Source organism: Sciurus carolinensis, chromosome 6 (assembly GCF_902686445.1).
Source record: "Sciurus carolinensis chromosome 6, mSciCar1.2, whole genome shotgun sequence".
Taxonomy (NCBI): Eukaryota; Metazoa; Chordata; class Mammalia; order Rodentia; family Sciuridae; genus Sciurus; species Sciurus carolinensis.
In genome coordinates this window covers 29,469,164-29,492,878 of record NC_062218.1, presented here as the reverse complement: position 1 = coordinate 29,492,878, position 23,715 = coordinate 29,469,164, and the positions used below count along the sequence as shown (strand labels likewise).

At 38.8% G+C, this 23,715-nt stretch overlaps 1 protein-coding gene across 2 annotated transcripts; it reads left to right on the top strand.

Moving 5' to 3' along the window:
* The first annotated feature begins 2,261 nt into the window (after window positions 1-2,261).
* C1qtnf3 (C1q and TNF related 3) lies at window positions 2,262-23,715 on the top strand. 2 transcript variants are annotated; one of them, XM_047556172.1, is made up of 6 exons: window positions 2,262-2,395; window positions 7,679-7,790; window positions 10,188-10,342; window positions 14,012-14,141; window positions 18,424-18,523; window positions 21,617-23,715. In XM_047556172.1, the coding sequence occupies exons 1-6, from the start codon at window positions 2,312-2,314 to the stop codon at window positions 21,774-21,776; spliced, it is 741 nt and encodes a 246-aa protein (XP_047412128.1). In that variant the 5' UTR covers window positions 2,262-2,311; the 3' UTR covers window positions 21,777-23,715. The 2 variants fall into 2 exon arrangements, with proteins under 2 accessions (XP_047412128.1, XP_047412127.1); XM_047556171.1 differs by having other exon boundaries at window positions 2,312-2,614.

Sequence of the window (23,715 nt, the reverse complement as noted above, 5' to 3'; positions counted from 1 at the left end):
CTCATTGTGGTTGGGAGTCAGAAGAGAGTGATTTGCAGCTACGCGTAGCCAGACAGTCCACGCTGTGGGAGATGCTGGTTGGTAGAAGTCAGAGGCAGCTCTTAGAACACTTGTGAATTAGGTAACCTAGTTTTCAGAGGAATTTTGTGCTTGCTGACATTTTTTTCTGGCCTCCTCAAGGAGGAGCACCCCACTGAGACACCGCCAGGGCCTTCCTTCTGGCCCACTGCAAAGCTCCCTCCGCCTGGTGCATGTGCTCCCCTGCCTTCGGTGCCACACCATGTGCATGAATAAAATCTCTGGAGAGTCCGTGCTGGATAACAGCTTCGCAGGGATGCCTGCCCTGAGCAGGGCTCATCACAGAACTCAAAGAACCTCCAAGGAGGAAATTAGGCCTCTGCCTTCCCCTAGACTAATAGAACTAGGTTGGAACTTCCTGCTTTGCTTAAGCGTGACTCTGTACTTGTGGCCTGGGCAGTTTTGTTTCCCAGAATAACTCTGAGTCCACTGCCAGCACCAGACCCTTCCTATGTGGAAGTGTGGACTCTCCAGTGTGGGGGTCTCTCTACCACGTCCCACGTGGATGTGAAAAGGGTTAACTGCCAGAGGAGGATGTTGGCGGTCTTTCTATCTATTACCCAAAAAACTTACCTACTCAATAAACACACAAGAGTTAATACTCTTTTTAAATGAGCGGGGACATGACAGGTCTGGCCATACCAGCTCTGGCCTCTTAGAACAACTCGCCCAACTCTCTTTTATTTATAACATATGGGTAAAGGGGCAAAGACCAGGAGCTTCTCTGTGATGGACAGGATAGGGTGGAGTTAGGGGCGTCATTCTCTTAAGGAGACAGGGAACCACTCCTACGCAGTGCCACATGCTTCCTGGCGGTTCCTAGAAACCAGGCCTCTGTGTCCCATGGCTCAACCTAGTCTGATTCTGCTAAGTAAGAATGACTTCCCACACTCCAGGTAGCTGTTTGGGAAGTGGTGGAGAGTCTGCGTAGCCTTTGTGTTTTGGCTGGGTCAGGGCAGCTCTCCTTCCCAGGCCCTTTGCTGAATGGGGAGGGCAGCTGTGAGCAGCCCTCCCTCCAGGTCTCTTTCTCCAGCTGCTCTCCCTCTTTGTCAGAAACCCTGGCTTCTCCAAGCCTTGGCTTTCTTCCAGTGCCACCCTTGTCCACTTAACATCTCAGGCTCAGACACTTGCCACTCAGGCTCTTTAAAGTCCCAGGGTCTCTGCACTGTTCATGGAAGAGGGCCAGCAGCTTTTTGTTCAGTGAATTAATAAATAATGGTAAAATGAAATGATTTGTAAACAGAAGCAATTTTTAATAACAAAATCTGTATAAATTCTCTTAATTTGCTATTTTGAAGAGATTAAGAATGTCCATTTGCTCTTTGGCTGAATTAATAAAATTATAGCAACTAAAATAAAGGAAATGATAATTCTCTCAATTCTGATGTATTTGGAAAAGGTCTTTTGATTTGATGCTTTCTGTTTCTTTGATGTTTAATGAAGAACACGTCAGGAGGAAGAGAAACTGGAGACACTTTTCTCAACACAGACTGGGTGTTGTATTTCCACCTGGCAAAAAGAACTTAACTTTGGCTTTTGGAAACTCAAGGGAAAAGGAAATACAACCTGGAATGAGGAAACACCTCTGTTAACAGAGAGGTTCTATACCTGAATTCAGCTCAGAGTTCCGTAGTCAGCCAACTGCCTCCTCTCTGCTACTGGAATCCCGAAGGAGAAATGACTTGCTTTAAGTGGATCAAAGTGCTATCTGTACATTTAGGGAGCAAGCGTTCTCTCGATTGACCTGAATGGATTCCTGCTGCCGTTTCAGACAGAATTGATGCAGTTAAGCCAGAATTTCCTGGCAAGAACGAGGGTAGGTTTTTTCCAAAAGTCATTTTAGACCACGAACGCACAGCCTTTCCATGTCAGATCATGAAAGCAATCCACTGGACACATGCTCTCTGTTTCCAGCCGGTTGTGTATGTTTCCTTCACACTTTAACAAAAACGTGCCAAGGTGTGACATTTATGAACTCCACCAACTGGGAGCTGTGTGCACAAATCCTTCCTGCCTGCGGTGTGGGAAGTGATGAACGGGGGGCTGTTCTGCCTGGGGAGGAGGGCTGCTGTCACTCTGGCGTGCCTGCAGCCTTATTTATTACACACCAAAGTATAAAAACACCCTGCTGGCTGCAGCTCTCATCTGCAGCCCTGGCATTTGCCAGAGGAGACCACAGCGCCTGGAGCCCCGGCCGTCTTCCCAAGGAGGCTCTGTCACTCTCTTGAGAATCATGCTCCGGAGACAGCTCGCCTGTTGGCACCTGTTGGCTTTGCTTTTCCTCCCTTTTTGCCTGTGTCAAGATGAATACATGGAGGTGAGCGGAAGAGCTAATAAAGTGGTGGCGAGGATAGTGCAGAGCCACCAGCAGACTGGCCGTAGCGGTTCCAGGAGGGAGAGAGTGAGAGAGCGGAGCCATCCTAAAACTGGGACTGTGGATAATAACACTTCTACAGACCTAAAACCCCTGAGACCAGATGAGCTACCACACCCCGAGGTAGATGACCTAGCCCAGATCACCCGGTTCTGGGGCCAGGTACTCCAAATTCTCTTTTAAGGATTTCTGTGAAAGTTTAATGACTGCTACTGTTGTTATGGCTAAAATTCTTAGGATCTGTGCTTGAGAGCAGTTTGCTAAGCTACCTCTGGGTCTCTCTCTGGGTTGCTCTGGGATACAAGGGGGACTGCTAGTCTCTGGTAATCTGATGTGCTGGGAGAGAGTGGCTGTAGCATTGCTCCATCAGAAAGGGGACCCTGGGCAGCTGCTTCCTGCTTTACTGGGAATTGATTTCTTTCTTGCTGTTGATGCAGAAAGTACTGATCCATGCAGATAGACACATCGCTGTAGGTAATTACTGCTAATCCCAAGAGAGTTGGACTCAATCCTTCCCAGCAGGGAGAAGTCACTTTTTGAGTTTGCCAAAAACAAAGCTTTTTTTTTTTTTTTTTAAAGATTAATGTGTAAACTTATTGTGACATTTCAGGCCAGTCTTATTTTATTATTGCATTCTAGGTTGCTAAGTCTCTTTGGCTTTTATTTTTTTTAAATCAGAGTTAAAACCAAAAAAAAAAAAAAAAAAAAAATTGGATACAAAGTTACAAAGTGTGCAGCATAATTTGTTGCCCTATGATCACAGGGGACTTGATTTATTTCTCAAGGCATAAGTTCAAAATCTAAAAAAATATCTTTTTAAGTCTTTTAGGTAGCATGAGAGTGAGTTAAGGTTTCAGTATAGTGACTTGCTAATTGGTGAAGCTCAATTTAATTTAAAACACTAAGAACAGGAAGAAATAGATTGTGAATTACCTCCTAAACCTGTAGTATGTGGAAATCAGATAGATGGTGGCAAGAAGAGTTACTTTGAACTGTATGAACTTTGAACCAATAGGTTTTACTATAAGAACTGTTGGTTGTTTTTTTGGTTTGTTTTTGTTTTTGTTTTTTGCACTAAATAGGCACTGAAATTTTTCATGTAGTTGAAATCTAAACCCCTCCAATTACATACTGAGAAGTTTTGTACTGACTATCTAGGTATATGATTGGATCAGGATCACACACAGAATCACCTGCAGATCTTGGACTCACCTGCAGTTTCTCAAATTGTTCTGTGGGGTGGTATTCAGAAGAAATTGCTTCTTTAAGGAGTCACAGAAGAAATTATTGTATCTTAAAATGCCACTTGTAGAGACTGCCCTTTCTTCTGATAGTCTTCGGCAGAGGGATGATTAACGCTAATTTCCTTAGTGGTGTAGGCATTTGAACTTTTATCTAAGACCTGACGTGGGCTTTCTGTCCACATGGATGGTGCCTTCCTGGATGAGACAGTGTCAGACCCAGAGACAGCAGAAGGCAATGACAGGTCGTCATCAGTTGTTAGTTCCTGGCATCCGACACTCAGCAGGTCAATGAGATCCAAATTATATTTCTGTTCCCCCTCCTTCTAGTCCTGGGTTTCTGAAGTTCTTTCAAGTCAACCCCCAACATCTCTAAAGAGACTGAGAGCCTCTGATATTCTGGAAGTTTTCAGTATAGATCTTCTTTCAATGGATGTGAACACACAAACTGCATCGAGGATTATACTATGTTCTTACTTCCTTCCCTCCTTTCTCTATCTTCTTTTATTCTAAGCTTTCTTTTTCTGCATTCATTCCTCCCCCAAGCATCAGGAATATAAATACACTATGTCCAAGTCATCCCAAAGGGCTCTAGTGAGGATAAATTTTTGTTAATTAAATTAATTAATTCATTAAGCTTCATTAAACACAGTGTGATAAACAAGGTCAAAAGGCAGCTGGGAGGCGGGGTAAATGTTGGAGTAGTGTTGGTCCCTGAACTGGATCTGAAAAGATGAGAAAAAGAGGACAGTGATCCACAGCAGGGATTAAAATAGTTTTTGTGTGTGCCAAGGGGTGTAGAGATTTGAGGAGCATGTGAGGAGTTGGGTGTGGCTGGAGCTCTGGAGTGGTAGGGGGAGAAATCAAATTATTTAAGTGTCAGGCTGCTGGGAAGGATTCTTTCAGCTAGTGAAAGGAGCTTAGACTTTGTCTTTTCATAGCAGGGCAGTGAGGTCATCCGACTTGTGTTGTAGAAAGAACTGGCTGCAGAGGTCATGGTGGATTCCAGTGGGCAGAGATCTGGATAGATTCTGTCTTCGTTCCTGGCATATCTTCTCCATAGTCTCTTTGCCATGATCAGTTATCAATCTCCCATTCTCCTTCTGGACACCCATTTCTCTTTTTCCCCTTTCCCATCTCTTTCTTACTCTTCCCTCTTCCTTGGTTTGAAGGAGAACTAGGGACTTTATTTCCCAGAAGTCATTCTGAAGAGTTGCCTCTAGGCTCCCCCCAGTGAAATGGGTGGAACTGTTCTTCGAGACACCTCTTTCATGCAGCTAATTTGGACGCCTTCACATTCTACCTGATTTTGGAAAGGGGTGATAAACTTAAGAATGAAAAGAGATAGCAACTTCCTATACATAATATCTCCTTTATTGTGTGATTTGACACATCCTATTTAACTTGTTCTAAGAACCCATTAAGAGCCTCACCAGCTTTGTTCCATGTGACTGAACTGTGGAAGACAAGGCCAGAGGCAGACATGTGATGAAACCTCACAGGAGGCTTCTCAGGAGGTACCTGGCTAGCAGAAGGCTCTCAATAAATCTCTGGCGGTTCTGCGCTCTAGCAGTGCCCCAGGTAACTTGCCCACACACCAGGAGTCCTAATTAGCTCTGGTGGTGAGCAACGCTTCTCCAGGTGCACACACACTAGACATTAGAATAAAAAAAAAAAAAAAAAATTCTACCCAGGCGTAGTGGCCCATGCCTGTAATCCCAGTGGCTTGGGAGGCTAAGGCAAGAGGATCACCAGTTCAAAGCCAGCCTCAGCAAAAGAGAGGCACTAAGAAACTCAGTGAGACCCTGTCTCTAAATAAAGTGCAAAATAGGGCTGGGGATGTGGCTCAGTGCTCAAGTGCTTCTAAGTTCAATCCCCATTATCAAATAAAAACAAAAACAAAAAAACCTTTCTATATTCTTGTTTGAGCTATTTGGGAGAAACGTGAATATTTTGTCTGTATCTTACAGTTGGAAAGAAAATTCATGACCAACTTTTCCAATCCTAAATAGACAAGAAAAACCACATCTGGGAGCAGTGCTTTCTCTAAGGTCACACAGAACTGAGAAGGGAAATACGGGTCCAGTTCAGTGGTTGTTCTGACATGCTTAAGCATCTCAGTATTTCCATTCTACTCTTACACAAACGGTTCTACTTCAGAATTTTCCCTTTTCCCCTCCTTTCCTCTCCATCCCTGAAATCCATCATTGGCAAAGTCTTGGATTTCCTGGGGTTTATAAGCTGTATTTTACATTAGGAAAACCATACAGAAAATGTGGACCGCTTGCTTACTTCTCAGATTGCATCTTGGTTTAGAAGGTGGGGAGGAACCGTGATGTTCTTACTTTCCAAGTGTCCAAAAATCCTTCATCTTGGACCCATTTTTGTAGGTTTTCTTCCCTCCACCATTTTGACCAAAGGTCTTCCTAGACTCTATGCCAGTCCAGGATAGACTGAAGATGAGCCTAGGAGTTACTCTAAATCAGAGCTCTTGATCTCTCAATTCTTGGATTCTGTGCTGAGGTATGAGAATTCTTGGACCACAGATGCTGTTCTGTTTTTTTCTGAATCACTTTGTGGAAAACTTTAGAAAAAAGGGAGGACAAAGACCAAATTCATTTTTTGTTAAAAAAAAAAAAAAAAAGCAATGTCTAAATGTGCAGCAAGGTGAAACCTCCACCCCCTCCACCCAGTCTTCTGCTTAGATTTCTAGCGATGGAGCCGTGCTGTGTTTTAAATTCTTTCTTCCCCTGACTTCTCTCTCTCCCGTTTCTACTGTCTCCTTTTCCCTCTTTCTCTCCCTCCCTTCCTTTTAAAAATGAATCTCTTAGCAACAATATGTTGTTTTCCAAAGACTGTTGAATTATAATTGGTGTCTAGGAAAGTTTCCACAAGTATTTTATGTGACATAATTAAAAAGCAAGTTGCCAATTGAAATGAGAGTCCAAATTTTAGAAGCAACCCCAGCTCTTCTTCCAGTCAATTCCCACTAGATCCCTAGCTCCTCACAGTGAGCATACATTTTAGAAATTTCTTTTTTTATAAGTAAGCATTTCCCTCAGTGTCCTATTTGAGCATATTTAGTACCCATTTAGTGCTCTTTAAATATGGGTTCAAACAGTGGGATGATCGCTTTAAATACTAAAGTGTGATATCATGCTGAAGATTTATAAAGAAGAAGTTAAAGTTGTTTCAAGATGTAGATAAATAATAAGAGTACATAAGTTAATAACAATGCATTACATTCTTGCAACTTACCAAGAGAGTAGATTTTTAAATGTTCTTATCATAGGAAAAGTATCTGAGGTAATGCATATGTATTAGCTTGACTTAGCCCTTCTACAAGGAAGTGTGCATATTTCAGAAAAAAGTATTGTATATGCAAACTACAGACAATTTCTATTTGTCAATTCAAATAAATGAATAAAGAAGTGCATTGGGCTCAAGATTGCTTTGTTTCCTTCATTGCCAAAGGAATTTCAAGTGTGTTCTGGCTACTTGAAAAAATAGTTACAATTCAGTTTCTAAGAAGTCTTAACCCAGCTTTCATGCCAGTATCAGGAACACAGTGTTTACTAACTATGTTTTGTAGTTTTGTAATTGGAAGGTCATCTGCTCAGATTAGCTACATCTGAGGCTGTAGGGTATTGGAAAGAGAAAAGGCTTCCAAGTGTCCAAGTCTGCTTCAGAAGGGATTTCTTGGGAGCAGCAGGAAGACACTGCTCGTGGATACTAGTCACCTCATCCCACCCAGGCACCATTCCAAAGCACTTCTTCTGTTGACTTCCTGTTGCTTTCCTTTGCTTAAGCTACCCCTTGAGCCCTATGCCAACAAATGTCCACCCACCCCATACTGTCTTCTCTAATGCAGTTGTGGGCTGATTGAGGTGAAACTTACCTAAGGATAGAGGTCAGAGGATATTGTAAAATTCCTAACTGCTCACAAATGCCTTTCCCTGAAACTTCTCTTTCTATCTTTTTTAAGCCCCCACAAACCGGAGGACTGCCCCCAGACTGCAGCAAGTGTTGTCATGGAGACTATGGCTTCCGTGGCTACCAAGGCCCCCCCGGGCCTCCCGGCCCTCCTGGCATTCCAGGTAAGGATGAGCTAGATGTGCTGCTAGTTTAATGGCAGACTGTGCCAACAAAAAAGCCAAGGACTAATCTAAATACTTTGAGATCATTTGTATATGATCTAAAGGATGTGCATGGAAAACCCAGAAGAAAGAGTTAGGTTGGGGAGCTGGGTTTATGAGGTCTACTTAGGTAGAACAGTACAAACTCTGTACTATTTATTTCTCTACACCACTCACAAAAATCCAAAAAGCTCCAGGCATCCTGCGATGCCAGACTCATAGGCTGGGAGGTTCTTTACCAGCATTAAGTATAGAGCTACTAGCTCTTAAGTGGGACCTACTCTTAGTGCCACTGTGTTAGTCAGTCTTATGTTACTGTAACAAACAACTAAGACAATGAACTTATAAAGAGAAAAGGTTTATTTTGCCTCACAGTTTTGGAAGTTTTAGTCCCTGTTTCCTTTGGGTATATGGTGAGGCAATGCATCAGGGTGGGGAGAGCATGAGGAAGCAAAGCTGCTCACATCATGGCAGCCAGAAAGTGACAGAGGTGATGAAGAAGAGACCAGGGTCCCACAGACCTCTTCAGGGTCATGCCCTCAGTAACCTACAATCTCCTATTAGACCCCACCTCTTAAAGTTTCCACTGCCTCCCAGTAGTGCTACCTGGGAAACGAGTCTTCAAGACCTGGGCCTGTGGGGGAACTTCTCTAAACCATAGAAGCTAGCATTTCTGCCACAGCATGCTGTATGCAGTATGCTCCACCCAACTTTCAGGAGATTTAGGAACTAGAGGCGGTGGAGAAGAAGGCTCATAGGGCTGAGGTATAGTCATCTCCAGGACGTCATTCACTGAGCTGCACATCTTTCGAGGTCCACTGAGTATCCCCTTTTCCTGTCTAGTATCAGCTATCAATTGATTTTTGTCCCTCACTTGGGTTTCTGGAAATATTTTTTGGACTCCAGAACCACATTATTATCTGGGGAAGACTCTAGTGCTGTGTCAGGTCCCTCTAGACCTGTGGCTCAGCCTTCAGTGCACTCTGGTCCCTCAGGCTCAGAGGCATTCTGGGAGACGGCTAGTACACTGGGTTGGGGGAGGAAAGGGTGTGCCAGATCCTCTCTATCAGGGCCTCCCAAACCTCCCGTGGGTTTTGTTGACGTCTTCTTCCTCTCTAGTCAGTTCCTGGAGATAAAACCTCCTCTCAGGGTTCTGTCAAAGTCCACTTGGTTTTCTCTACTTTACTCCCATTGATGTTAATATTTTTTAAGTATGGCTTAATATTTAAATATTTTGGATAGAGTCTCATGTAAACTCAACTTTATAATGGAAAAAAATCTTATATTACACTTAAAACCATGGTTACTGTTATGCAACCCATATCATTGCCCTCCAGGGACAGCAGGCAGCAGGGGCAGTGATTTGGGGTAGGGAATATGTGGACACTTTTGCAATCTTCTCAGATCTAAACTCTTCTGGCCTTGGATAAATGTTTCCCACCAGGAAATGGCTTTGCCATTGAACACTTTAGCCTGTAAATAGTCAAAGTTCATCCATCTGGAAGGACTACAAGCCTGATACAATGATTCCTGATAAAAGGCATCACACAAATAAATAGTAAAAGGGCCTGCAATTCAGCATACATAAAAATAAAGAGGAGCTGTAAAAACTGTCTCTTAGTGGCAAAGTGAGGAATTGAAATTGTTATCCAATTTTTGATTTCAAAATTATTTTGATTTTTATTTTATAAATGAGTTTACCTTTCCCTCAGTTATAAAAGTGATACATGTTCTAGGTACAAAACTTCAGAAAGATCAAAAAATATGTAGAATGGTACCAAGTCACTTGTGTTTCATCCATTCAGAAAAAAATTGTAAATATTTTTGCATAATTTATCCTAGTCTTTTTCTTCTATAGGTATAATTTCCACATACATATTGTTCCAAACAAAACTAGTATTATGCCATTCCTATTTATTTATGAACTTTTTATCTAAAAATGCCTCGGATATCATTATATCATTAAATATTTTCCTTCAGAATTCTTTTTTTTTAATGACTAATATCATGTACTAAAATATGCCATTTTAAAATGTAGTCCTTGTAATGTTGGTGGATATTCTGGTGGTCTCTAATCTTTGCTATTTTAAATGATAATGTGATGATCAACCTTCTACACAATTTTTCATTCAAGACTTAAGAAAAACAGGCTTTGGAGCCTTATGGTATCTATGGTTGTTTCAAAGCCAAGTAAAAGAGGACCCATTTGATGGTGCCCCTGACTACATTTGGACTTCTCCAAATGGTCACTTTTACAATAGAGTTTGGATGTTTTGAAAGAAGGATCTGTTTGTCTAAAAATAGATGGTCAGTATGAGTAAGAGGGTTTTCTCATGTGATTATGTCTGGTTGTTTTAGGAAACCATGGAAACAATGGAAATAATGGAGCCACTGGCCATGAAGGTGCCAAAGGTGAGAAAGGAGACAAAGGTGACCTGGGACCTCGAGGGGAGCGAGGGCAGCATGGCCCCAAAGGAGAGAAGGGCTATCCTGGGATTCCACCAGAACTGCAGGTAAACTGCCCTCTGCATGTCTTCAGGTGACCTCTAGGCCTGTCTGAGTTCTAGGACCCGGGGGCCAAGGGTTGGAGTGCTTCTTCAAGCCTTCCCCAATCTTGAGTGAATCTAGTCTCAATTCTCACGCAGGGTGTTTGCTTAAGGATTATCTTTGTCCAGAGGATTTGGGAATGATTCTAGGGAGGAGAAAAATCTAGCAAGAGTGAAATTCAACTTCCTCATAGAATCAAATACAAAGCAACCCTGAATATAAACTCATCTCCTATTTTCCAGATGGGAAGATAGGTTAATAAAAAGGGTTTGGACCAATTCAAACATATGAGCTTTTAAACATAAAAATAGAGTGGCTACATGTACACTTGTAATATTTTATTTATTGATTTTGCTACAATTACATATTTAAATCATATGCATGAATATTAGCATATATTATTTTCTATCAACTCAGACTTTATAGCTCAGTTTTTATTTAAACCTTTCCGATCAGAATCTTCTTTTCACTGGGGACATTTTATTTTTGAGTCATTCTCTCATAGTTTTCCAGACCCAATCATGTTCTTTTCAGCACAAAGTTTCTTGAATCCATTTATGAGCTTGTAATTGTATGTTTTATCCCAAGCTCAAGTGCCAATTGATATATTCTTTGTTTCTCTTTTAAATAATCTTTAAAATTTTTGTTGTCAGCGACATCTAAAGCTTTTAAGTGTGAGGTTAGGTCATCAAGAAAAATAACTAAATTGTGTTAACTTTTTTTTTTGCTAATATTTTAAAATTGATTCTTCTAGATGACATCTATCAACTAGTTTTTTGTTTGTTTTGTTTTGTTTTTTGTTAAATTCGTTTATGGTTAATATGTCTTCCCAAAGAGTAATCTGTGGTTAAAGTATTTGGGAACAAATCTTGTAACACAAGAGACTTAAAGAACTAGAATAAAAAGCAATTCTTGTCTGAAATATCAATTGAGGAAAAGTTTGACTGTACTTAGCATATGTGGTGGGCGTTTGACCTTGGATAAGTTGCATCCTTTATCTGGGTCTTAGTTTTTCAAGTGTAAATAAGAGGTCCTGCATGTTATTGTTACTACTTTTTGTGGGTTTTTTTTTTTTTTTTGGTAACTTTTTAATGAATGTTGTTTAATAATTGCAGCAACATGGGATCCATATGCCAATATAAATTTATTAAATAAATAAATAAAAAGGAGAGAGCTGCCACCTAGCTAGGTTGAGTTAGCTACTAAGCCGCTATAGACATCTCAAAGCTAGAAACTCTAACATATAATGTATGAATGGTTATATCATGGCTAAGGGGCTTCAATCCATTAAGTCCCAAGTTTCAATTCTGTGAATATTTCAATAAAATTGACACAGTTAATTAAAATAGGTTGGAAGTACTAATCTAGAGCTTCTATATATGTTATTATATTAACATTAATATAATTATATTGATTATTATATTATGTTATAATTATATTATATTGTAATATAGTTGTATCATTACCAAATAATTATATTATATAGCTATATCATACATTATATACCAAATTTAAGTTTTAATAGGTGTCTGGGGCAAAGGAACAAGATGGGTTAATGGAGAAAACCTGGGAAATCATTAAATTCTCTCCATCAACTATTTCACCCTAACACCACAGTACAATCTTTTGGAAGAACTACTTTGATATGTTTTACAGAAGAGGGAGGACTGGTTTTAGGCAGATTGCATAGGAGGAGAATTCTTATTCTTCAAGGACAGAGAATTCTAGCAGGTTAAATAATTTATTAATTTCATCCGTCCTAACCCAAACATTTGGACAAGGAATTAACATTGACTTTCAAATCTCATCTCCAATGGGTATTTCAAGCAAAGGAATTTCTTGGTAGGTGGCATTGACCTAAGGTTCTTTTAACTACTAGCATTTTGTAGTTTGAACTTTAATCCTGTCCCTTAACATGGGCAGTGGCATCAACAGTAGTAGCAGTAGGAAGAAGAAGAGGAGTAATCGTGCCTCGTTCTCCACTTAAGTGAGACAGAAATTTAAGACTCATTTACTTAATGACCTGCCAAGTTACTCAGTTACAACTAATAAAGCTGAAATTCCATCTCATACTTTTGGATGCAAGTAGGTGGTTCTATTCCTAAACTTGCAATGCCTCTTGGTGGAACCATAGGCAGGTAAACAAATTAATTCTTTTCACTGATTTATTACAGACTGAACTGAAGCATCTAAAGTTCCATAATATATTACACATAAGTTAGTTGTAACCAGTCCGAGAAATGGTCGCTGAAATTAAATGACTTCTGTGGTTCTCCTAAATCTTAATTTTCTCCTTCAATCTGACTTTTTAAAATGCGAAACCATGCCCAGAAATTTTTGATTTTCCATTATTTAAACAGATTTTTAGTTGTATTAAATGATTTTTCTATATTTTGAGTAACTGCAAACTTTCTTCTTGCCATTTAAAGTTGGCTTATGTAATACCTTTCCATTATTTAAAAAAATAAGAAAACAGCTGTGCAAAAAATAAAACATGTCCAGAGATGATGACTACTGACATATCATTTCATACTTTTCATATCTCACTTAGGCACAGTACCTTTAAATATGATAAGAACACACAGTATTAGTTTATTTCATGAATGGTGATATTTCCTGATATCTTTTTTATGTAAATAAATGCAATTATGAATCTTTAAAATTAATATCTTTTACTCTACTTGTCTTCCTTCTATTTATTTATTATCATTATTTTTTATAATTATTATAATTTAAAAAAAATTTTACAGACTGCATTTTGATTCCTTATACACAAATGGGGTACATCTTTTCATTTCTATGGTTATGCATGATATAGATTCATGCATGTATGATTATGTCAAAATGAACCTCAATATTATGTATAACTATAATGTATTAATAAACACATTTTAAAAATCTTTAAAAATTAATGTTTTTCTGAATATTAAGTGAATACATGCTCATGTAAAAAATTATAATTGTATTTAAGAAAGAAAAAATTTCTGAGACTTCTGCACAGTGAGTCCTGCCAATAAAACTTTTGTAAATATCCTTGCAGATATCTTCCTCAATTTGCCCATAGAGCGACACTATCTATAGGCAAGCTTAACATAGTCTGGTATCAAGTCATGACAATCTTGTGTTGCTTACTTTTAAATTAAATAATGTAATAAAAGCATTGTCTCATTATTACATTTAGATCAATATTAAGGAATCTCAAAAGTGTATTCAAAGAATTTATTTCATAAGAAGTCGATAATATCTTTTGAAGAAAATTAGTGTAGGGCTAGCAAATTGAAAAGTTGTCTGAATGCAGGGTTTCTCAGACCTTTTAATATGCTAATATGCATTTAATAGTTACAATATGAGAATTTCATTCAAATTTTCCTAGTGTTTAATATTTCAAAAACTATTTTAAAGACTAATGTTTTTTGAAACATAGGTTCAGAAATGTTGATGTATATTTTTTTCTAATGCCTAAATAGCATGAAATGTTAGAAAACACCATTGTTTATTTATTTCTCAACGGGTTAATGTTTAAGTTATTGCCAATCTTGCCCTTACAAATGATTTTGCAATAAACTTATCTTAAATAAAAGCTTGATTTCTTTAAGATAAATTGCCTAAGTATTGACCTCCAACTTCTTCTTTAGATTGCATTCATGGCTTCTCTGGCCACCCACTTCAGCAATCAGAACAGTGGAATTATCTTCAGCAGTGTTGAGACCAACATTGGAAACTTCTTTGATGTCATGACTGGTAGATTTGGGGCCCCAGTATCAGGTGAGATATAAAAATAAATGAATAATTGAATTAGTTTAGAAATTGAGAGAGGAAGGAAGATGGATGGAGAGAGGAAGAGGGATGAGAGCAAGAGAGGGAAGGAGGGATGGAAAATGGAAGGACAGAGCAAGAAGGAGGGGAGGAAGGTTGGAGGGGAAAGGAAGGAAGGAGAAAAGGAAGAAAGCGGGAAGAAGGACAAGGAGGAAGGAATGAAGGATGAAGAGGGTGGGAATAAAGAGAGGAAGACCCTAAGGTAGTAAAAAATTCTAATTCAAGTTAAAACAAGCAGTCTGTATGTATGTCTTTTTACTTTCCAAGTAAATGAATTCAATCTCGAGATATTTTTTTTTTTTTTTTACAAGTGGTGACCATGGTAATCAAGGTTATTAACCCTGATTTGAACAGAACCAAATAATCCCTGCAAGGGCATAATTACCTGGATTATAAAAGTCCTCAGAACATAATTCTCATAGTTTAAGCATTTTATAACTGTGTCCTCCCTTTCCACCACCCCAACTAGTGCCTGATCCAATTTTTTAACTAATAATTTGAGTAGGTAATACCTATTTTAAGAGTTCAAACAATTTATGTGAACACATACAAATATATTTTCTCTCCTTTTTACATAAAGGCTAACATATTCTGTACTCTGACTAGTCTCTGCTTTTTTAACAACTAGCAATACATTTTAGAAAGCTTTTCATATCATTAATTTTTAAAGTTTTTAAATTTGTTCTAGTTAACTGTGCATGACAGTAGAATGCATTCATATATTTTGATAGATCATACATAAATGGAGTATAATCTATCATTTTTCTGATTATACATATTGTAGGATCACATCGGTCATGAAGTCATATATGTACATGAGGTAATAATGTCTTTTTCACTCTATCATTCCTACCCCCATATCCCCTCCCCTACCTTCATTCCCTTCTAATATAAAGTAACCCTATTCTTCCCTATCCCTCCCCGCTTATTGTGAATTAGCATCCGCATATCAAAGAACATATTCAACCTTTGGTGTTTTGGATTTGGCTTATCGCTTTGATCAAATTACTCTCTGTTTTGGATTTGGCTTATCAATTTGATCAAATGACTGTAGGATTGTATTAATACATTCCTATTGTCAAATAAAAAGCACCTTCCAATGTCTGGACAATTGATAGCTAAAAAAATTCTGTTTTAAAAAATCTTTTTTAAAATTTTGAAATACTTTAGATTTACAGAAATTAGAAAAATATTACAAAGTTTTCTTACTCTCTTTAATCAGCTTCCCCCAAGCATTAACATTTCACATAACCAAAGCTCAATGATCAAAATGAAGAAACAGAGCCAGGTATAACACTATAACTAAATTACAGAACAGACTTCAGGAGACTTTCCTGATGCCCCCGGTTTTAGTTCCTCCCCTTCTCTGGTCATTTTTACCATGAGTTTTTGCATCCTGTTTTAGAGTTCTTCTTTCATAGTGACATTCATTCATATATTTTAAACTTGTGGTGAATTATTTGGCTACATTTTTCATCTATTATATGACAACAACATTTCCTTTTGGTATTATTCATCTATTGGGGTTGTTCTTGCTGTTGTTTAGTAGTTCTTAAAATTAGCTGACAACTGACTTGAGTTGGATTTTCCTAGATCAGTCATAAGCAGTTTTTTGAGGAAAGGGAGGTACCGCAGCAGCCCTCCAGGCTGGGGATCTCAATGGCTCCCTCTCCTGCTTCCCAGGGACTGACTAATTCTTTTAAGAATGGCCGCTCTGTGTCTTTTTCTTGTGTGGTCACATTTCCTCTGCCTCCCTAGACTTCCCCAGGAGGGTTTCTGAAACCAGCCTGTACTTGCCAGTTCCCTTTTCTTTAGGAATCTTATTTTTGCTGGCAGATTGTGAGATATTCTTTCTCTAGCAAACTTCCCTCAAGACACAATCTTGTACCTCATCTTAGTCCTGCTCACAGGAGCTTCTTTTCAGTATCTGCACTTCAGAGTGGCTCCTCTCCATCAAGGAGTGTATTTTTCCTGGCACGGTTTGAGAGCTGCTGTTACCTGGCCTGGAGTCCCTGCCCAGCCCCCACACTGTCTGCATGTCACTGTCTGCAGGTCACTGTCTGCCCTCAATTCCTTTTGGCAGCACTTAAAGCTGCTTTGAAATTTACTGATTTTTTTTTTTTTTTTCAGTATCCTAGTTTTGCAGAAAATGGCTATGTTTTTGTTTTTTTTTTTGGTGGTCATTTCTTTTCTTTCTATAGTATCCAGAAAGAAAAGCAAGAAAATCCTGATGGATACAGTAGACATGTTAAGTTTATCACAAATGCTTTAAATGTATACCTAGTTTGTTATTCTAGGCAATTTAACTCAGGCATGAACTAACATGAAAGGATAGAAACAATCTTCTCTCATACTTCAATCAACCATTTGTGATTTTCTGCTCTGAAGGTTTATGCTATAATTTTCCTGTAATGAATTTGTTAAATATTGTCTATACCAGATTATATCAGTGCCTAGATAATACCAACAATGGTTTAATTAAATTAAGTGGCTTTATAATCAAGCCCAAGGATTTAGTATCTTAGAATTCTCTGCTAGACATCATTTTGGCAATAACATCCACATTTTGACTCCCACACTTTATTGTTTAAACCTTACCAAAGACATTGCAAAATTATCTTTTTATTGTTTTCAACTTTGGAAGTGATGAAATAAAGAAGACTGATATTTGCAATCACAGAAGAAAGAAAAAAAAAAAAAAACAAGACAATGAAAACCGTAGTGCAAATATATTGCCTATGGTTCTAGAATCTTTCCTTGTAGAAAAAGTCACAGGTAGATATAAAATATATTAACTTCTGTATTTCCAATTCTAGAGATTTCATTTAGTCACCATCTGGTTTTTTGGTCTTCTCTTTCTAAAGTGTTTCTGCAATCTATTTTTTATAGTACTCATCATTTTTTAAGGAAGACCAATATACTTTTCTGTCATTGTGATTCCAACTTTATCTTTTGGGGGCATTAAAAATTACCGTGTGTGTGTGTGTGTATGTGTGTGTGTGTGCACGCGCGTGCATGCACATCTAATATGAAGTCTTGTAAAATGTAAAAAAAAAAAAATGAACACTTATAAACTACTTGAAGCTCTTTAATTTTTACCTATCTTTACTTTTCAGCTCTGAGTCGATCTCTAGGCATACTAATGGACAAGGCTGATCTTTCTCCCATTTCTGGCACTAACCAAAGCATGACCATATTTCACTATTTAGTTCAATTTGACTCAGAGTCAGATGGATCAACATGGCACATTTTCGTACATCTTCTTTCTTATTTGCACTATTGTAAAAGAAATAGAACAGTTCAGTGCTATTTTGCTTTTACTCTTTTAGGTGTTTCTGGGTTTTTCCTCTTATAAAACCATAGTTTAAAGTGCAACATGGAAATCATAAGAGCTTCATGACTTATATTCATTCATCTTTCCAAAATGTACTCCCAAATCCAAGACAGTTTTGGAGTGGGAATAATTTCCTTTTAGCCTGTCTACGATTAGATTTTTCTTATTGAGCATATCTTCTGTGCTGGCATTTAGAGTTTTTTAGTTCATATTAAATTGCTTTTCATTAGGAATTCTAGAATCTTGTAAGAAAACTCATCTTTTAAAATATGCTAGTCTTTTTCAAATGAAGATACAGACTTTTGGTAACAAGGTTGTTGACTAAGTAGAAGTTGGATTTTTCTATTTATTATTCACAATTTCAGTGATTTACTATGAATAACATGAATAATTAATAAAATGATTTCTGTAGAACTATTAAACATTCATATAGTGCTTCAGTTCTCTTTGGCTAACATTTGGCAAGTACAGTTGTCCTTTGCAATTTCATGCCTGATTCATTTTCTTAGGCCAAGGAGTACCATGTACTCATGCACAGGGCTCTCTGTACCTTACCAATATGAGTCCTGTGTAGATACTGATCATTTCTTATCTAGAATTGGCATGGACTTCACCTTAGGCATTTTGTGAGGTAACAAGACAGTGAGATACAATTAAAGTAAGGTAGATTCCTTCCCTTAAAGACTTTGTAATCTTATTAGGGATACACAGTATAAGATTACACTTTTTTGAGAAAGTTTCGAAAATGTCTAAAGCACTTTGAAGGTGAGCAAATAATTCATGCACATAAAGGCCAAAAAGAAGCTACATACTACATATCCTTTGATGTATCTCCAAACATGTATCCCCCATATTAACATGTTAACATAACCATGGATGACTACCTGCCTCTTTCAGGTGTGTATTTCTTCACCTTCAGCATGATGAAGCATGAGGATGTGGAGGAAGTGTATGTGTACCTTATGCACAATGGCAATACCGTCTTCAGCATGTACAGGTGGGTGGTCTTTTCTATTACAGGTCTCATCCAGGCTGCTATAGTTTGCACAAAGGAAGTCCAAAAGCAGACAAGTATGTAGGAATCAGTAGAGCTTAATGTGGCCCCTGTCCTCAATAAGAGCTCCTGTGCACCAATATAGGGTCAGATTACCATTACTATTTGAGAAGAAATGAATCTGATGAACTTGAGCATCAGCAGCTTGATGAGAAATCTTGATATCATTACTAACAACCCTTTCTATAACTAATCATTTGTTTTTTCCCCTTAACATTTTTAGGTTTTCCTACTCTGTCTTTCATTTCTTCTGGTCATACTCTCTTTCCCCCTCTTTTGGAGACAGTCCTGTTGATGACCTTCTCCACCACCACCCACACTGGCAGGTGGAGAGAGTTGGGAGTAGGTCCCTCTATTTGGACCATGCTGCTATTCTGATACTTAGTCCAGCAACCTGGTCCTTGATATGCCTGGGAAAAAATATTTTAAAAAGAAATATTATACTTTGTTCTGATGTTGGTTTAGGATGTGGCCGAAAGGCAGAGAGTCAACTCCTTGCCTTTAGCTAAATAGGCTATGAGTTATCTATGAAAAACTTTGTGGCTGCTATTTATTTCTGATACTTATGATGATTTCTGCTTCCTTCTGGAGTCTGGTCTGAATGGGAAGATGCATTTGGAATGCCAGAAGAGGAAAATATGAGTTAGAGTAGGTGAAATTGCTGCAAGAATATGATTCAAGCCAGAGTAGCCTCAAACATGCTAGAATTCTGTTTTCCTTGACCAGTCCAAGACAAGGGTTTCAGGTTGGGGGAGGAAGGTGGTAGAAAAGGCAGAAGAGGCTACTGCTTAGAGGTTGGGAGAGGTTTTTTCCGCTTGATTTTTGAAGGACTCTGTCCCGACCCGCGGGACATCAACGCAGGACGGCAAACCTAAGAGAGAAGGAATGAAGGGACAAGAGACACAGGGAGTGACAGCAAGACAGGAATTCTGATCAAGCTGCAAATTTTTATTGTTCTCAAGGGTATTTATGCTGAGGGAATGAGGGGTATGATGAGACACAGGCTGGTTGGCTGTGTTTTTCTTTTGGGCTCCTGATAAGGTGCAAGTTCACGCCGGTGGGCCATAGGCAGAACTATCAGCCGGAAGTGGGGAGGGAGCGCGCTCCGGGAATCCGTCAGCCTTCAGCTGCAGGGTGCCTGAGTCAGCTGCAGGGTGTTTACACAGGGGAGGCAACCGCAAAATGCTCCCTGGGCTGCTGCTTATCGTAAAGGTCAGAACGTCCTCAGAATGAGAACTTCTTCTTGGTCCCTGACAGGACTCAGACAGACAAAAGCAGTTCTTCTATCTATATAGCCGACTTATAAAGTCTCACTGGTCATGGTCATTGTCGAGTCAGAAAGAGGAAAGAATAAAAAGCCTGTGGAAATTTTTATGCATCAGGCATTCTGTTTAGAGAACTTAATCACATTGTTCATAACCCAACCAATGCAAAGGCAGCAAGGAAATGTAGTAGTGGTTTTATTGGAAAGGGGAAAGCAGATTTTGCTTAACATCTAGCTTCCTGTGCCCTATGGCTTCCAAATGTCTGTTGAGCTTTTCTTTCTACATGTGGAGTACACATCTCCCCATCTGGCCCCCATAGAGAGAGCCTCAGCCACAGTTCATGCATCAAGTTTATCGTCCAGGATCTAGCAATGAGCAGTCCTTCTTGTCAAATCAGACCATCAGCTGCTTCTCTCTTTGGCCCCTGCTTCTTTCCTCTGGGAGGGTTTTCTTTGTTCATTTTCCGTGGGCACATTTTAAAGATGAGTTAGTCCTCTCAGGGCTCTTTCACAGTCTAAGTCCTGCTGGTGCAAATCTGAGAGCTAAGTCAAACATCGCCAGCCTGTTTTAGCCCTGGTTGGGTCTTTGGTACTACATTTCTTCAGAAACCTAGTATTTGGTATTACATTTCTTCAGGCTTTTGTTCTGTTTGCTACCAGTCAGTTACATGTGTTAAAAATCTCACCCAACACACTTTTCTTGACTGATAATGTTTCAGCCTGTTACTCCTTTGATTATTCTTGCCTTTCTCTCAATTTAATGGTAGTTACCGAGAGGTCTTTTAAACTAACAGATTAGGTTAGAGAAGCAACATTTTCCATCCATCAGGTTATCACAGCACTGTCTATTTGATTGAATGAAAATTCTTAATGGGAAAACACCAACTTTGTCTCTGCTGTTCCAGGTGTAAAAGCACTTGACTTTTTCCATTGTCCATACTCTGTTTCCTTCTGTTTCAAACATGTCACTTCTTGTCTGAACTGGTCTTTTGTAGAAGTTTCTAACATCTTCTAAAGGCAGCAACGAGTGTTTTGGCTTTTTTCAATCACTACGCTTACTTAGTGTGCAGGCATTAGGTGTATCTTCCATGCTGTCTCGTATTTTCCCAAATGTCATGCCACAGCCTGGCACGAGTCTCCAGCTTCCCAGTACATAATATTTGTTTCCTCCCTGCTTCCTGCCTGACCATGAGCTAATGCAACATATTTTCATTTGGACTATAGCAGCACCTCCCTTAGCACCAAATTCTAGACTAGTTAGAGGAAGCTAAACTGCTTTAACAACAAGTCAATGTAATGACTCAAACATAATAGAACTTTCTTTCCTTCTTTCATCAAACAGTCCAGGATGGATATTCCAGGGTGAGTGTTCCAGCCTGGAGCAAGAGCAAAAGAGTTCTACTACACAAAGTAATCTTTAAGAACCCAGACTTTAGGCTGGGCAGATAGCTCAGTCGGTAGAGTGCTTGCTTGCAAGCATGAAGCCCTGGGTTCAATCCCCAATACTGCAAAAGAACCTGGACTTCTACATATGGCTTCATCCTAGGCATTGCCATCAATGCCCCAGATGGGTAGAAGGAGTAGTCAGGAGTGTTTGCAAGAGTTTTATTGGCCCTTAGTAGAAGTGGCACATGTCATTTGTGCTCACATACCATCTAGAGAATTTATCATGTGACTATACCTAAATGCATAAGAGAAAGGGAGGCTATTTTGGTGAAGAACCGTCTGTGCCCTACAAAGACTGAGTAGTTTGTGCCTCTTTTTCTTTCCAGCTATGAAACAAAGGGGAAATCAGATACATCCAGCAACCATGCTGTGCTGAAGCTGGCCAAAGGAGATGAGGTCTGGCTGAGAATGGGCAATGGCGCCCTCCACGGGGACCACCAGCGTTTCTCCACCTTCGCAGGCTTCCTGCTGTTTGAAACTAAGTAAACAGATGAATAGAACAGCTCCACTTGAGAAATGTATAACTGAGCTGCAATCGTCATGATATGAAGAACATCAAAGTTGAGGGTTCCACATGCTGTTTTTCACAAAAGGTATTGGTTACGCAGCTAATCATGCTACAGGTACACGACAATACTGGATGACTCGGGACGCAGAAGAATACACCAGAGAGTCTCCCCAGATGCCCTTGATGAATATACCCAGCACTTTATCACTCTTCCCTAGGAAACTAAGAGAGAATCTGTCACGATGCAGGTTGGAAATAACTGTTCTCATCAGAGGAATCACTTGCAAAGCGTTTTGGTGCTCCGTTTTTAACAGTAGCTTTCAAGTACCCCTGAAATTTCCTGTTCATTATTCTTTGTGAAAGAATAGGGTGCAGTAATCATAATATAGCTGGTGCAAAAATAAGAACACTTGCCAGGACCTAGGTACTAGAAACATTCGTGGGTCCAGCGGGTCAATATTCATGAATATAGTTTGGTTTTCATTATATCCAGATAGTTTTTAGATAGTAAATATACAAGTAGATTGTAAATATATGTTGTCCACAAATAATTGGTTCCTTCTGTTTTATAAAGTCACTTTTGTAATTAAATCTTGATTTGTAATGGCTTACAGTCAAATAGAATTTTCTCTTTATATGAAATTGGGCTTATCAAATTTGTTCTATCGGAGTGACTCTTGCCATTTCACTTCTTGGACTGAAATAGATCTTTGCTGACCTTGGATTATAGAATGAACTGAGATGAGCTTAAGTCAATAGGACAGGTGTTAGTATATGCCTTCTTCTTAATTTGGAAATTACCCAATATATTTATACTCTACACATACTATGCTAAGTTGGAAGAGCTGTAAACTTTCTTATACACAGACTAATACACACCAAATATAAGGTTATTCATTTAAGAGTAATACAATAGAATATCCTAACCTTTTATTCAATAAAAACGATATGGTTTTCTTGATTATCATATTGAATCAATGTTCACGGAGCAGTTTTAATGTACTAGGAATTACAGGAGGTGCCACTTCACTTGAGTTTTGCCTAACTTTCCCTACTCCGAAGTCTATTCTCAAAGGATTAAATTTGCCACCAAAACAACCTTCATACGAATATGCTGTAAGTTCTGAAGATGGTGTCCGTAGATAGTGCTCCAAATTTGTTTATTTCAGACAAAATTTCATTGGAATATGTGTTTACCCTGATGCTGGATCATATTTAAAGTGCCTAGTAAAATGCTTTTCTGAAAAACAGCATATCATGAATTACCCTTCATGTGGTGTGACCTTAATATATTTTCTATTACAATTTGACTTTATACAAAGGCTTTTAAACTATGGGTTTCCTGTATTGATTACCCTACAACTAGGGGCAGAGGGCTGGTTGAGGCTGCCCTACTAGTGAACTCAGGACTCTCCATACTCAGCTAGCCTTTGACCCTCTCCTTCTAATCCATAAATATGTTTAAACTCTTCCCAAATCCACATGTAATGCTCTTTTAAAGCTATACTATTATCTGTAATGTATGTAATATTTTTGTGGCTTTATAAATATGTTTCTGTCCCCAGGGCTTTGGGGACATGAGGTTAAGTTTTTCTATGATCGACTGTCATAAAATTTCATAGAGATGCATTGCCAATAGATACCTGAAGGTTGCATGTTGACCAAAGAGATTTCAGATCTGAACAGTATGTACTACCTATTAATGCCTTAGAGGAAGATTTTGACCTGATTTCAAATGTAGAAAAATAGACAAATATAAAAGGCATATGTGAAAATAAACAAAACTTTGTTGTATGTATTGTTTTTTTAACATTCTTAATGAAGTGTAATAATCGTTCAATTGTAAGTCATGTGATTAACACAAAGCAGAGAGACACACAAGAAAATATCTTAAGCTTTGATTCAATAAAACATGGT